Below are 15401 nucleotides of genomic sequence, written 5' to 3' on the forward strand. Positions count from 1 at the left end.
TATAAGTAATTTAAAATAAGTTTATTGAGTTATATGTTAAGTAATAATTGTATATGGTTATTGATTCAAAACTTTATATTTAATCATAGATATATCTATGTATAAAAGTCGGAACGGAGCTGATATCCGTCTATAAATTTTATAGTATTTGTAATTTGTTTTGTTTTAACGAATATTAATTTTAATATTTAATTTGCTTTGAAGATTTACTTATATCTAATTTTTTAGATCTAAACAAAACGAATAACAAATTGAATTAAATTTAACGGATAAAATGTCTAGTCCTTCTGTATTCTGTATGGAGTAACTAGAGGATTTCGTAATGTAATGGCCACTGGGTAGACAATTTATAAAGGGATTTTGTCAGCATTATTTGACTTAAGGCACACCTCCCATCCTCTATAGTGATAAGATATAATTGAAGACATCCTTCTTACTCTTCTTTTTTTCTAGTTCCTTCCGTTTTAGGTCCACTTTTTGAGAAGGAGATATTAGGCAAGTTCAGAACTCTTGGGTTTTAGTTCATGTATTTACCTATTCAAATAGGGGGGAATCAGTTTTAAACCTACGATATAAAGTATTCAACTGTTTAGATAAAGTATAAGTCGATATATCTTGAGCCAAGGTCCGAGTTATTGGGATTTCGTAAGTAGATGACATGTTAAAAAGTATTCGTTTATATTGATGAAATCAGTACTCCCCCAGCTCCATAATGTGTTTCGGCCGTTCGGTCATTTACATTTTCATATAACCAATCTAGGCTATGGAGCATATATTACGCATCCATGTGATTTGTCCAAACCGTTTTCATTAGTTTGTTTTTGTCCCCCGCTTTTGAAGGAGACGAGATATGGGCGCCCTTTATCAGATCTTTAAATGATTGAATAACGTCCTTGATTGATGATTCTCTTTAGAATTTTTTTCATATTAATTATTAATGTTAAAATATATTATAGTACTCTAATACTAGTGATGATTCAGAATATGATTTCATAGTGTAAATAGGTCAACATATACTAATTAAAGCTACATCTAGTATATGATTGGTAAAATTCAAACGATAATTTTTTAACACTTTCACTGTGTTTGAAATAACAAAACTGTAAATTTACCGTATTATTCGCAGGTGCTACTAAGATCTCCCACATATATTTATATTTTTTAAAAAAAAATAGAATTCTCTATTATAAAATAGAATTCTCTATTATAGAGATAGATTTGCTTCAATTTATACATCTATAATAGAGTTCTTCTATTTTAGAGGAAAATATAAAAAAATGTTATTTTTTATTTCTATATTTAGATAGATGAACTCTATTAAAAATGCATAATCGAAGCAAATTCATCTATGTAATAGAGATTCTCTATTTAAAAAAAATATATAATGATGAAATAAATATGAATTGAAGATGGTCTAAGAAAATGTCAATGAAAGCCGTACAAAATCCTCTTTGTCTAAAAAAAAGAAGAAGATAGTTGTACAAAATCGCATTGTGCTTGAGACGTAAAGGTTTATTTTTTGACAATATTTCTTTCCCATATTCACTCTCACATCTATATTGACAATATCGCAAAAACATTGTCGTTTATTTTTTTAAATTCATTTTATCAAGAACTGTGTATAATTATTATAGTTATAAACCTACTTTGTATGATAAAATTATGAAATAAAAACTTCCATATTTATATCCTTCAGATTTATTAAACGTGAAGAAAACAAAATAAAGTTTAGACGCCATCACAAGGTGGCGGGTAGGATTTGGCGGGTAGCAAAAACATTGTAAACCCGTGAAGTCTGTCACTTTAGGATTTAATTTTCTTTTAAACCCAAAAATGGGAAATGGATAATGTGACGTGCTGAATGAATCTCATGCATGCATGTGACTCCACCATAATTTAAGGGGAAAAGTTTTTATTTTAAAATGTGGTCTGAGTACTCATCATGAGTATTGGTCGTAAGGACACGTCAGTCCATCACCAGCAGAAAAAAATGTACACGAGAAAACGATACTTTTGATTATTTGTTATTCCATGTTAAAGTCATACTCTCTCCTTGCAAAATACAACTAGAATTTTGTAATGATTATTTGTTATTCAATGTTAAAGTCATTACTCTCTCCTTGCAAAATACAATTAGAATTTTGTAATCCCCCTCCAATATAAGTGAAGTGACACCCATATCCCAAGTTGTTCCATTGTTATTACTGGATAAACAATGAGTATGATTTCTCAAACTTTTTCTCTTTGGTTAGTAAAAAACTACAGAGAGCTATTCGATAAAAAACTATAGAGTTATGGTTCAACCAGCCAACATTTCTCTGGGACTTCCAATGTCCTCCAATTATTATCCTAAGGAAGAAAACGGCTAGGATCTTGACCCTTCTGATTTGACAGTCAACGGTTTACTCTTATGAAAACAACGCCTCCACAATAGTGAATACAAATTGATTCTCATATCAACAGCATGCAGCACGGTTAAGTCTTGACATTCTAATCTCCCAAAAATTATCAGCCGGTCTAATAGTCAGAATCATCCAGCTTTGATTCCAGTGGTATACTACTTCAAGCATAGATCGTGAATGCTTGCATTCAAACTAGGGTTCTAAATTCTAGTTCTTTCTCGGTTTGTATCCTCTTCACAGTTTCACATTCCCTTTCTCTCTCTTCGACGGGTTAGTTTGAAGACGGTACTGGTTATCTTCAGTTCGAGTCAATTGTCCATTTTCGAGTTCTTACTCAATCTGGTTCAGTTAGTATTATAATTTTTTATATTTTTCTATTGTTAAGTTAAGTAGTACTATTGATTTTGGAGACGTCTAATAAATAATTCCCAGCGCTTAGCACCTAAAAACTAGGCCTCGACACGGATCAGATATCCGAATTTTTTAAGATATTTGTGATTTGTTTTGTATGTTACGAATATCTAATTTTGTTAATTGTTTTGCTTCGGAAAAATATGAATATTTAGAAAAATAGATATCTGGAAAATAAATAAATATTTGCGGATATTTACGAATACTTACGGATATCTCATATGTTTTGATTAATAGAAATAATATTAAAAATTCATTATAAATTTGTTTTGTAAAATATATTTGTGTATGATATATAAGATAAATACTAAAAGAAGTAGTGAATTATACTTATTTTGTAAATTTTTAAACTTAGTTAACAATTATAATAACATAAAACTTAAGAAAAAAATATAATTGTCATAAATTGTTTCTCTTCTTTTTATATAATACTTTATATAAGTAATATTGAATATAATTAATTTGTCAAATCACATGTTAGAATAATTATGTTATAATTTTATACATTTAAAACTTTTAACATACTCAAGATTACATGTATTTATATATTGTTTGGATCGGATATCCGCTTTTCAAAATTTTAATATTTGTGATTTACTTTGATTTTGACGGATATTAATTTTTAATATTTTATTTGCTTCGAAAATTTATGAATATTCAGAATTTTAGATTGAATCGAAACGAATAACGAATCAAATCAAATTTAACGAATAAAATTGTCTAACTCTACTCAAGACGCACAAGAAGACGGTAACATACTCAGAATATTATAGTCAGGTGGCAGGAATATATCAGAACTCAACTGTATTGTGACACGATTGAAGGTCCAAAGAAAAATTTATTATGTCTCGTCATTTTTTAACTTATCTTCTGCTACATTTTGTCTGGATTTGAACTTTATTATGCTATCTTTGGCTAACTATGCAATAATAAATTTCCTTGGGATGAACTGGCACATATATTAAACATTTGTCGGTTATTTCGTAAATATAGTCCAGGACAAAAACATATTAATGTCTATTGATATGTATTACTATTTACTACTAACAAGAATAACATTGACAAAAATACAGAGTAGATGTTTATACATTTCAGTGTCACATGAAAACACAGTTAAGTTTGGGTTGACTCAAAATAGTCAAAGCAAGTTAAGCCATCATTTAGGCCGAATATGTATAGATTATAGTCTATAGTATATAGACACATTCTCTCTTTTTTTTTTCTCTATGGTATTTGATTCCTTTGAAGTAAATCGGGAATTTTTTTGTTTGTTACTGTCCAAAACCAATATAAGAGATATGAACCCTATATTTATGAAAAAAATCATGAAATTAATCAAGAAATCTGTCCTTTCCAATATATACTTGTGAACAATGGATTTCAAATTCATGCATGCGTGTCCCTGCACCACTTGATCGGTTCTTTGTTTCCTCTCACAACCCAATAATTCGAAAACCAAGTAAACCAAAAAAAAATTGGTGGTCGTCTGCGTACTTGAGTATTATTTGTAAGGACGTGTTGTGGTTCATAACCAGCAGAAAAGACCAAGAAAGCGATATTGGTTTTGATATTGAATACACGTCGGCCCGTCGACAGCAGAAAAGAGAACAAAATCGAGACGCCATAAAACGATTATCGTTTTATGATTTTCCTTATGTCGGTCACTATATATTGGATCAGAAAGCGATCATAGTTCTGATATTTATTTACGCATGTCTACATCTTCACTAAAAGTATTTAAAGGTGAATATCTCAAATATTAAAATAAAAATAAGAATTTCATTTTTTATTTTTCTGAAAAATATCACAATAAAATACTTTAAATATGTATCCCAAGATTAAAATACTGATATATTATAGTAATGTGTGTATATATATATATATATATATATATATATATATATATATATAAATATTCATTTAAAGATTTTTTTTTGGTTAAATGGGCATATTTTTAAGATATTTTCTTAATTAGAATTCTCTTGAAAACATAAAAAATCATTTTTGCTGACTTTAGATTTTTTTCTTTATAAAACGGAGGTTGATTAGCCGAATGGTTTGGTTTTCGAGTTTGTCAAAACTGAAAGGAAATCACAGTTAACTCTGGATTTAGCTAACTTTAAATAAACAAATCGTTTGAAGGAACTCGCACATGTTTTAATAGATGCACCTATTTCTTAAATATACTTTCAGCACAAACGAAACATCTTCATGTATTTCATATACATTCTGTACTCCTTGCCAAGAGAACAAAAGCAGAGTAATTATTTGTTGTTAATACATATTAAGCAAAAAAAGTGTTTGAGGAAATTTGGGTTTGTCCCACATGGAAACCCAGTTAAAGCCTGAGCCGACTCAAAGAAGTCAAAGCAAACATGAGCCCATTAAATTAGATTTCACGGCCCGTCATATAAGTTTCTTCTGGTCTAGTGGATGGTCTCAGTTCTCAAATATTCGAGGAAATGAGAGCAATGTATAGCGTCCAGCCTTGGAATAAGCGCTGTTGCTGTATAAGAGACACTTTATGGAGAGTAGACCGCGTTGATGAAGCCTACGACTACGAGTTTCTTAAAAGACTTGGTGAAGAAGGCAGGTGAATGTATGCTAACAGAAGCGAATCTTGGGATCATAAGTGAAACAATACAACAACAATAAAGTATTAGACTTTCTTCTTTCACGTATCAACTGAATGCTTTCTCCCTAACCGTCCTTGGTGGCAATCTTCACCTTCACCAGCTGAAAAAAAGATACAATGAAAACACAAGAGATGAAAGTTGTTTATACAATCTTTAGCCAAATATAAGATAAAACAGATTATCTAGTGTACTTACTTTATCATCCTTCTTCGACTTATCAGATTTGGTGAAACCAACCAATGCTTTGATCCATCTCCCAGAGGCACCCAATTGCGTCAGTGATAACAACAAACTTGCAAAACTGAAGTTAGCAACTGAATTATTCAAAAACAAACCTACTTTCTATTTTTGTTTAACCAAAACTCTTCGGACAATGTTTTTTATTTGTTTGACCAAAACTCTTCGGACAATGTTTGGATCCCACAAGTACAGCGAGGAACACTATAAATCAAACAGCTGTTTAAATAAGGAAATCAGCAAACTTCCAATTTTTTTTTTTAACTTCCAAATTAAGAAACGAAGAGACACACTTGAGAGATGAGGCGAAGTTAGGAACTTTTACAGGAAAGATGGGCCGATGAGATGTCGGAAGAGGTGTGTGATCTTCAGTCACTGACCGTCTTTCTTCCGTCTACTCTCTCTCTCTCGAAACAGTCTCATTCTTTGCTCTCTCTCTCTCTCTCTCTCTCTCTCAATTTGGCTGAAGGAATATTACAGGAATTGCTTAAAATTTGATTTATTTTCTTTTTTTGTCGTTTGGTTTCCCTCTCCTCAGATAGATACGAATGAATGATTGGATAGATTGCACGCCGTCAGGGTTGCTAGTAAACTGCGCCAATGTGACTTGTAGTTGGCAGCGTTTATTGAGCTGTTAAACGGCAAGCAGTTTAGTTTCTGATTTTTCATTTTGTTCTTTTCTTGTCAAACCCACATTTTATTAACATACCGATAATGTTACAAGAGTTGCTAAGTGAACCAGGATATATTACATAGGCTTGATTTCTTTCTCTGCGTACCTTGGTTAAGTTATCAACATATGATCATAATTTGAAATATGCATCAGAGAAAGAAATCAAGCCTATGTAATAGTCCTATACAAAGAAAACTAAAAGTGTGACTTATCTTTTATTGGGTTACTTAATTCTCTGGAATGATTTACTAGGGTACGCTAATAGCCAAAAAAATAGGTAGTTAATTAACCTGTTTGAACTGACGATCATTTCATAAAACCTCCAAATATGAGGGGAAAAATGAGATGCCAGAAACATGGCTGTTCAACAATAACGTATACAAAACAACGCATCTAAAACCATAAGACCAACAGTAGTATATCAGAGTGACAACTAACTTGAGCAAATACAGAGTCTCCATTTTGCAATACACAAACCCGTTGTGACATAAGCATTTACTTTGATTCATAACAGTTGGCAATGAAACACAAATTCAGACAAGCACATTTCACTACCAATCCAGCACTGTAAATCTTGAAAATTCAAGCTAAGCAAATGATGATAAATGTTAAAAAATGCAAAATCTTTCAAACCAACAAGTCTTAAACACGATCCACATCACCATTTTAGAACTACAAAAGTAATCCGTAAATTCCATTACAAAAGATAAAAAAGAAAACTCATTTCTCAGAACCTGAGCTTGGTGAAGAACCACCTGTTCTTACCGGTCTTGAACCTCTCCTCGAGCTTAGCCTTAGCTTCCTTAAGAGCCGCCACCTTCTTATCCTTCGAAGACAGAGCGTCGAGAGTCGCAACCTCCTTCAGATCCACGTCCAACGTGTAACGAGTAGGCATCAGATGCTGGTAGTTCACGACCTTGATGAAACACTTGACTCTCGACTTCTTCGCCGTCTTCTTGGCCGAGTCCTTGCGGATGACCTTGCTCGGATACTTCTTGAGCCCGGCGACGAGACAGTGTCCGTAGGGACGCTCGCGGTTGCCGTCGTCGAATGAACGGATGATCACTGCCTTCTTGCCGGCATAACGACCTTGGAGGAGGATCACAGCTTTGTTCTGCTTCAGAAACTTAACCATGGCGTCGTCTCTCTCTCTCTCTCTACCTTGCCGGCAAGGGTTAAGTTTTTGGTTTGTTTATATAGTGTGCTAAGGAAAAACCCTAAAGGCGTGAATGAAATGATTCTAACTCGGCCCATCTAAAATGGGTTGGACCTATCCAAAAGAAATTTCGCAACCAAAAAAGACAAAGGTTGGCTATCTACTATCTATTCCGTTCCAAATTACTAAGCTCTTCCCTAACACCCAAACATCTACCTTTTTCTTTGTATCCCCCGCCCCCCGCCCAAATTGAACCATTGGTAGCCCGTGATTATTCTCAATGTTGTAAAACTTGAAAAAATTACGCTCAGACACACTTTCTCACTTTAGATTTACACCTTAACACACTTTGCACATGTGACACTCTTTTTGTCTAGTCAATGTCATAAATGTCCTCTTTCCACCGAAAATAAACCAATTAATAGAACCAAATAAACCGAATCGCAAATCAGACCATTGATCCCATTAAACCAGACCGTCGATATACTCTGTATCAAACTCATTTTGAATCAGTTTAGAAACCCTAATTTCTAATCGATCTCTTGCTGTCTCTCTCCACTACCGTTTTCGCCGACTTCACCCCCTGTAACTCTCCGCCTCATTTCCACCATCATTAGCGGCGATTCTCCCACCGTAAACGCACTGCCTCTCATCTACCACCGTTTGCGGCAACTCCCCACCGTGAACTCTCGCTCTCTCATTCCACAACCGTGAACTCTCGGTTTCTTCGATTTCTGCCTCTCCACCACTGCTCTCGTCGATTTCTTCCTGTCTCTCTCCACCACCGCTCTCGTCGACTTCATCCTGTCTAACTTTCCGCCTCATTAAACTATTAAACTTCTGCCTTTCTTTCCACCGTAAATTCTCCAATCGAGATGCAAGGTTTTGTTTTCTCTCTCTCTCATCCGCTTACTTGATTTCATATTCTCTTACCCAGAACACCATGTAAATGTTCTTACTTCATTATGTTCTTCCCAGGTAACAACGAACCTGACAACCGTCTCCCACCGAGGCTCTTCGCTACCGGAAAATCCCTAATGGACGTCTCAACATCTACTCAAAGCCAGACCATCTAGCTTTCATCCGGCATGTGCTCCGTGACACCGAAGAGTTGCAGTTTATCAGAGATTCATGCTTCGGGAAATTGTTTGATCTCCCATCTCGTCAATGTCCAGTTTCGTGTAAACTGATACACGCTATGTTGACCAGGCAGCTTGTTTGTGACGACAAACACACACTATGGTCGGTATTCGGGAGCGATCCAATCAAGTTCGGGCTCAAAGAGTTCGGCACCATCACAGGTCTGCCTTGTGGAGCTTTTCCTGTCGGCTACACCACTGAGAGAGAAGACCAGTCTAAAGCTCATAAAGACCCGTACTGGATCCAGCTGATCGGGAAAAAGAAATTTCCCACTATTGCTGATTTACGTCACAAGCTAGAGACGGACACAACATTGTCGGGAGGACAAAAGTTGAGGCTTGCTTTACTAATCATTGTCGACGGAGTACTAATTGCTCACCAACAGTCGACAAGGCCTACTCTCAAGTACGTTAGAATGGTTGAAGACGTCGAGACCTTCTGCTTACATCCTTGGGGTAGAGAGTCTTTTCTGAAGACTATTACTTGCATGAAACCTCCGAAGTTCGTCCCTACGAAATGTGAAGACCCTATCGGAACACTGGTTACGCTCCTTCAGCAGGAAACTTACGCTCTGAAAGGATTCCCCCTTGCGCTACAACTACTTGCTTACCAGGCCGTTCCAAGGTTGCAGTCAACGATTCCAATCCCTGTTGACAATCTTACAATCATGGACCTCGACGTGCCTCACCTTCCTCTTTATACAGCTCCAAGCATGCTCGACATTACGAATGTTGAGTGTCACCCAAATGTAAGTTTTTCTACTACTACCTTTGAACATTATGCACTAGAGATTTATAAAAAAGTTTCTAAAGAACTAACACATTTCCTGCATATTACCAGCTTCAGGTGACATCATTGATTCCAATACACAGCCAACCCCAACCCGGATGGGGAGTTTGGCCTGATGTCTACAACGACGATCGTTTGTCGTACATGGAGCAACTCATAGTTGACAAGTACGAATTCAAGAAGGAATTCTGGCCTGGTGGACATATACCTAAGCTCACCGCTCCCCATCCTACCAACAAGAAACAACCTCTCCTTCCGAAAGCACCTCTGAAAAGAAAACTCAAGTCGGATCCAATTTCAGAAGCGCTAAAGCCTAGGAGGACATGTAAGAAGTCAGTCACAGCCAGAAAGCAGAGACGCATCAGCAGCTACTTCGGCAAACCTGCTTCTTCTCCAAACTCTAACGAGAAAATACTTGAAGTCCTCTCTGCAATTCTAGTCAAAGTATCAAACATCGAAAAAAATCAGAAGCAGCTACGGAAGTTGGTTACCAGCAAGAAAATTAAGAGGCATCACAAGTCCTCTGCTTTCCACATTCTGCTTGATCACACAAAGAAAGGCAACCGTTCACACCGAGGTTGTCAGACTGATCAACAACAGGAAGATACCCCATCTCACCACAAGGTCTGCTTTTTGTCTTATACTTTTCTTTTCCGATTGTTAGCTTTCATTACATTTCGCTATATCTAAATAATCTGATTGTATCCACTATACATGTCGTAGTCTCCGGAGCATATGGAAGAAGATCAACCTCTGGAGCCCTCTCTTGTCGTCAGCCAATATGAGGCACATCTTCACGGCTCAACCTCAAACAGCAAACATGGACCTAGCAATCAGTCTCCACCAGTACACACTTCCCCATCCCGCTCCTCTCCCCTCCAAAAATCGCCTGTCCACAGCTCACCCGTCCACAAGTCACCTATCCACAGTTCACCCGTCCACGAATCACCCGTCCACGAATCACCCGTCCACAAGTCACCCGTCCACAAGTCACCTATCCACAGTTCACCCGTCCCCGAATCACCTATCCACAAGTCACCCGTCCACAAGTCACCTATCCACAGTTCACCCGTCCCCGAATCACCTATCCACAAATCACCCGTCCACAAGTCACCTATCCACCAAACACCCGTCCATACATCACCTGTCAATAACTCCCCTTTCATCAAAAACCCCTTCGCACAAACTATAGCTACTCCACCCTCTCTTCGTCTCCCGTCAGTTATCTACGATGCTAGTGCCCACCCTAATAGCCCTGAGCTCCACCACATCCTATTCGACGGTAAAAAAATCTTTTGAACCCATTAGCCCCGACCCCCTGCTCTGAGCCAACCAAAATACGACTCTTCAGCAGGTCAAGCTTCACAGAGACGGGTCTTAGCTTTGTCACCCTCCGTTTCACACCCGATACTTCTCCCAATAAGAGTGGTGATAGTCTCCCAGGTTTCATAGCCCACTCGTCTGCAATTAACGCATTCTCTGCCACCGCTACTTCCAATCCTATTCATGTTGCCAACACAATCTCATCCAATATCCAGGTTACACAGCCCATTCGTCACTGCTCTTCTTTCTTGGTTTGCTTTGTCCATGCAGTTTATTTATTGCATGTTTTCTTTTTTACAGACACAACAAACGGTAGTCAGTGACGGTGATGTAGGCGAACTCACCGATGTTGTTGAGCTCAGCGACGGTTCCCCTTCTAGAGAGAGGGAAAGGTACATGCCTTCACTTGAGGAAAACCACCTGCAAAAGAACTCTTACGCTGCAAATCAATCCCTGCAGAGGCTCCTATCAGCCCACTACCTCAAATACAGTGGGATCTTTTCGAGAAGACTATTGACAAGTTTAAAACAGCGTATAGTCTCTCAAACTCCCTATGTTATGTTATTTTTTGGGCAGAAGCATCAAAGCAAAATAATAAAATTTTGCTTACTGCCGACAGGTTCCATATAACTCCCTCAAAATTCAACTTCTCCAACAACTTACTACTACAGCTAGCCAAGCCTAAACAATGGACAACAACTTTGGTAAGTTGTCATCACCTACATTTAAAGATATTTGTTCTTACATGTCTCTCTTGTCTGATCGTTTGCTCACAGTTAGTATGTTCCTTCTTTTTTTCAGCAAATGGAGTTGCTAATGCACATGCTAGCTGAAAGGCACAAGGTCCTTCTTGAGGATCAGAAACTTGCTTTTACTACACCTCACCTAACCGGTGGGATCCAGGCCGTATCGAAGGAGTTCCTCAGGAAAAGGAAGAGAGAAAACTTCGAATGGGACGAAGACCTGACAGATATTGTGCTCCAGCAAGGCAAGAGATGGATGGAAGATGTGGTCACCGTCTACACACCCATGTTATGGGACGAGAGACACTGGGTTGGTCTCGCGATTAACCTGGACTTGGGTTGTGTTTAAATCTTAGACCCCTACCCCACTTTGTACAGCGACAAGGCGGTAGATCGTTTCATGTCTCCAGTCGTCAAGGCTTTACCGTTCCTTGTTAAGAAAATTGCCAACTACCAGCAAACCCAGTTCCGCGGTGTTCAACCTTTCACATGGCATCGAATTCCAGAACTCTACGTCAATGAAAGGTCAGGTGACTGTGGACCTGTTACTGTCAAGTTCTTGGAGATGCATGCACACGGGGATCCTGAACCTCACATGGCAAGCATCACAGACAGCATGGTTGATGATCTCCGCAGACAGTAACGCACTTGACATCTACAAGACCATCGTCATGCCTGCTTACTACGCTCCACCTAAAGAATGATTCGGTTGCATTTGTGTGTCCTCCTGACTCTCTACTGTCCACCTTCTATGCTCTACCTACTTCTCTATTATTGTGTTCTGTTTTGGGGTTGCATATGCCCATGTAAAATGTCAAACACAACTCTCAGTACTATGCTTTGTAATATGCAAACGTTCGGCACCAGGTTGCATCTTTATTTTAAAAACTTTTTAGGATGCATTTGAATTGGTGGGTTGAATAGATCAGATAAAACTACGACGACATACTATAAATCAGTCCCCATCCACAATTGGAAAAACCTGTCCACAAAATAAGTTGACCACAAAAAATATGTCGTTCTTCCAACATTTAATCAGTTTCATAACTAAATCTCCACACTAAGTTCTGATTGCCAAGACGCTTGGTCTTTATATTGTCCGAAGATATAGTCTTAAACTTCAAACTAATTGTTTCACAATAGCTAAGGAAACAGTAAGAGATACCAAGTAGCAAACTAGACATTAAGAGTTACAGAAAAGCAAAGCAAACATTAAGAGAGTTACAGAGTAACAAAGCAGTAACTAACACTTAGAGATAGTTTGGAAGCTGAATCTACTTAGAGGTGCTTCCAATACATGTAATACACAGCTCCGCATATTGCCACCAGTGCTGCAATTTGTTCATAGGACCACTGCTGTTTAGCTTTGCGTTTATGTCAGTGTTGAGCTTTGCATCAATTTTCTTCTTTCATCTTACTTGTTGCCTCTTCTATAGATCTAGTCATCTGAACCATTTTTTCTTTAAATTCGTTATGCATCTCTTCACCCCGACACACAATTAAATCTCTCTGGGAGTCAACCTCCTTCTTGGTTTTTTCCGTTACTGCTTTCAAGTCACAGAGTAGATCTTGATGTTTGGCGTCTACAATACGTATCTCCTCAAGGAGGGCTTCGTCTATCCATTTGAACAGATGGTTTTCTGCTTTGTTCTGTCGGAGAGGGTGAATGTTTATAACAGGAATTACCAGTTCAGAGTTAAAATAAGGTTTCGGAATACAGACGAACCTGTAGAGCAATTTTGCATCGGTAGAATCTGCGGTAAGGATTCTCCTTTGTCTCGGAGACCCAGGTATCGAGGGTTTGGCCACACCAACATCTACTAGGCACACCGTACACGGTTCTGCGGCATGCTTGACGGGAGGAAGTGGAGGACGAACTGCTCATCGGTATGTGCTGCCAGGAACTGCTCGGGAAATCTGATTGTTTTGTGTCGTCAATTTCGGCTGTCGTGTAACAACCCTAATCAAAGAAGTCCCTATCGCAATTTTGGGCAGTTTATGAGTATTGGTTCGTGTTGGTTTGATTAGGATTTAATTACATTTTTGATTATCGGGCCGGTTATTTAAGATAACCGGGTTAGATTTTGTGGGCCGGCTAACGGTTAGACTCCGTCCACAGTTTGTATTATAGGACCATCCACGAAATTAAATGTCCACAAGATGATGAAGATGACTAGATTGTTGTTGATACAGATGAACAATATAGGCAAAAGAAACGTTTACTAGCACTTAACAAAACGAAGATCAAAATAGCAACTTCAAGCCAAAACAAAATAGCAACTGCAAACAACCAAAACAATCTCCAACAAAGCATCCAACAAAAGAAATAGGTCTTCTGAATAAAAACAAAACACTAATCCGATCAATATCTTTTATCTAAAAAAAAGAACTTCCTCGCATGCCTTCTCTTCAAGAAGCTCGTAAGATAACGTGCAACCTGAGCTATATAGGGAACCGGAGCTATATGGGACTGTGCAATTGGTGCGGTTATGCCCAACCTGACGACACCTCCCACACCTGTTCTTAACCAGCTTTGTTTTCTTTGTTACCTGAAACCAAACACAAGTTATTAGCAACTCTGCATTATCCCACATATATTAGTGTATTGCTTAACCTCACCGGATATTCACCAACAGAGGGAAACCTCGCTTGCTTTCGGCGACCAGGCGGTCTTTTGGTTAGAGGGAGGTACAACACCATATTCTTCACTTCCTCAGGGACGTCCACATCACGAGGATCTCCTTCTGGACTGATTACGCCCGCATACGTCTCCCTCCATGTCGTTGTCTTGTAGCAGTGACCCACCAAAGTCTCATAAGGCACTCCCAAACTGTCAGCAGCCATGAGAGCGTGGCCACATGGTATTTTGATTTTATCAAAGTACTTACAACTACACTGCTTATCCGCAAGGTGCACACGTTCTTTTCCCACCAAACTTCCCAATGATTTCACATCTCCACTCAGTTGAAATTCACTTTACTCCCCTTCATTGCGGCCATGTTTTTTCGTCATCTCATTGTCCACCTCCACACTAACCATACCCCTATGTTTCTCAGCTTTCTTCCTTCTGGCATTGAACCACCTTGTCATCATCCTCTGAATAAAAATTACCAACTCCATAATAGGGGACGTTCTCCCTTGCGAGAGAGCATTTGTTGAGCTGCTCCGCTATATTACTAGTCATTATGTTATAGCGATCACCAGGAAAATTTGCCCCTAGACCAATGAGCTGAACCAATCCTGCCTAGATACTCTCCACACTCACTTTTCTGAGCCCTTACTTTGCTGTACAATCCCTATAGTCTCGTTGACGGTAAGCCATTGCAGTTGAAGTTACCATTTTTGCCAATTTTTTGCTTGAGTAGCGAGAGTTGACGTTTCTGGCCAAATGAACAATGCAACACCCGTGATTAGCAGATGGGTACACTCGTTTCACCGCTGTGGCGATGGAAACTGCACGGTCCGATATGATTGCAAGCGTAGGGGGAATCACCTAATATCCTTCCAACCTTCATCAAGAACCAAGTCCAAGATTCCTCATCCTCGCTGTCCACAATAGCATAAGCAAGAGGAAAAATCTGGAAATTTGCATCTTGTCCACTTGCAGTGAGGTAATACACCTTTGTACTTCCCTCCTAAGTGTGTACCATCTACAACCAACACACGGCGAAGCTTCTTAAAACCATTGATAGACGCCCCAAAGGCCAAAAATAGATAAAGGAACCGCTGATCACCATCATCATCCGCCTCTGTTTCAATATCAGCTACAAGTCCCAGGATTTGCAAGTTTTAGCATATGCAAATACTCAGGCAGTTTCAAATATGAATCTTCTTCAGACCCATGAACATCAACTAAAGCCTTCTCTTTAGCCCTATAGCATTTCATGTATG

At 38.3% G+C, this 15401-nt stretch overlaps 1 protein-coding gene and 1 long non-coding RNA gene across 2 annotated transcripts; both read right to left on the bottom strand.

Annotated features, from left to right (window-relative positions):
- Positions 1 to 5027: 5027 nt before the first annotated feature.
- Positions 5028 to 6347, bottom strand: LOC130504351 (uncharacterized). The gene is made up of 2 exons (XR_008941235.1): positions 5645 to 6347; positions 5028 to 5549 (listed from the first exon to the last, which is right to left on the bottom strand). It is a non-coding gene; the product is annotated as an uncharacterized LOC130504351 (long non-coding RNA).
- Positions 6348 to 6965: 618 nt separating this feature from the next.
- On the bottom strand, positions 6966 to 7530 carry LOC130504353 (60S ribosomal protein L27-3). Its single transcript, XM_056998968.1, has one exon. The coding sequence runs from the start codon at positions 7492 to 7494 to the stop codon at positions 7087 to 7089; it is 408 nt and encodes a 135-aa protein (XP_056854948.1). The 5' UTR covers positions 7495 to 7530; the 3' UTR covers positions 6966 to 7086.
- Positions 7531 to 15401: the final 7871 nt, after the last annotated feature.

The sequence above is a fragment of the Raphanus sativus genome, unplaced genomic scaffold (genome assembly GCF_000801105.2).
Source record: "Raphanus sativus cultivar WK10039 unplaced genomic scaffold, ASM80110v3 Scaffold1515, whole genome shotgun sequence".
NCBI lineage: Eukaryota > Viridiplantae > Streptophyta > Magnoliopsida > Brassicales > Brassicaceae > Raphanus > Raphanus sativus.

What these genes read in the sequence shown, in the direction of transcription:
- LOC130504353 (XM_056998968.1), bottom strand. Translation starts at nt 7,494, where the DNA reads ATGGTTAAGTTTCTGAAGCAGAACAAAGCTGTGATCCTCCTCCAAGGT.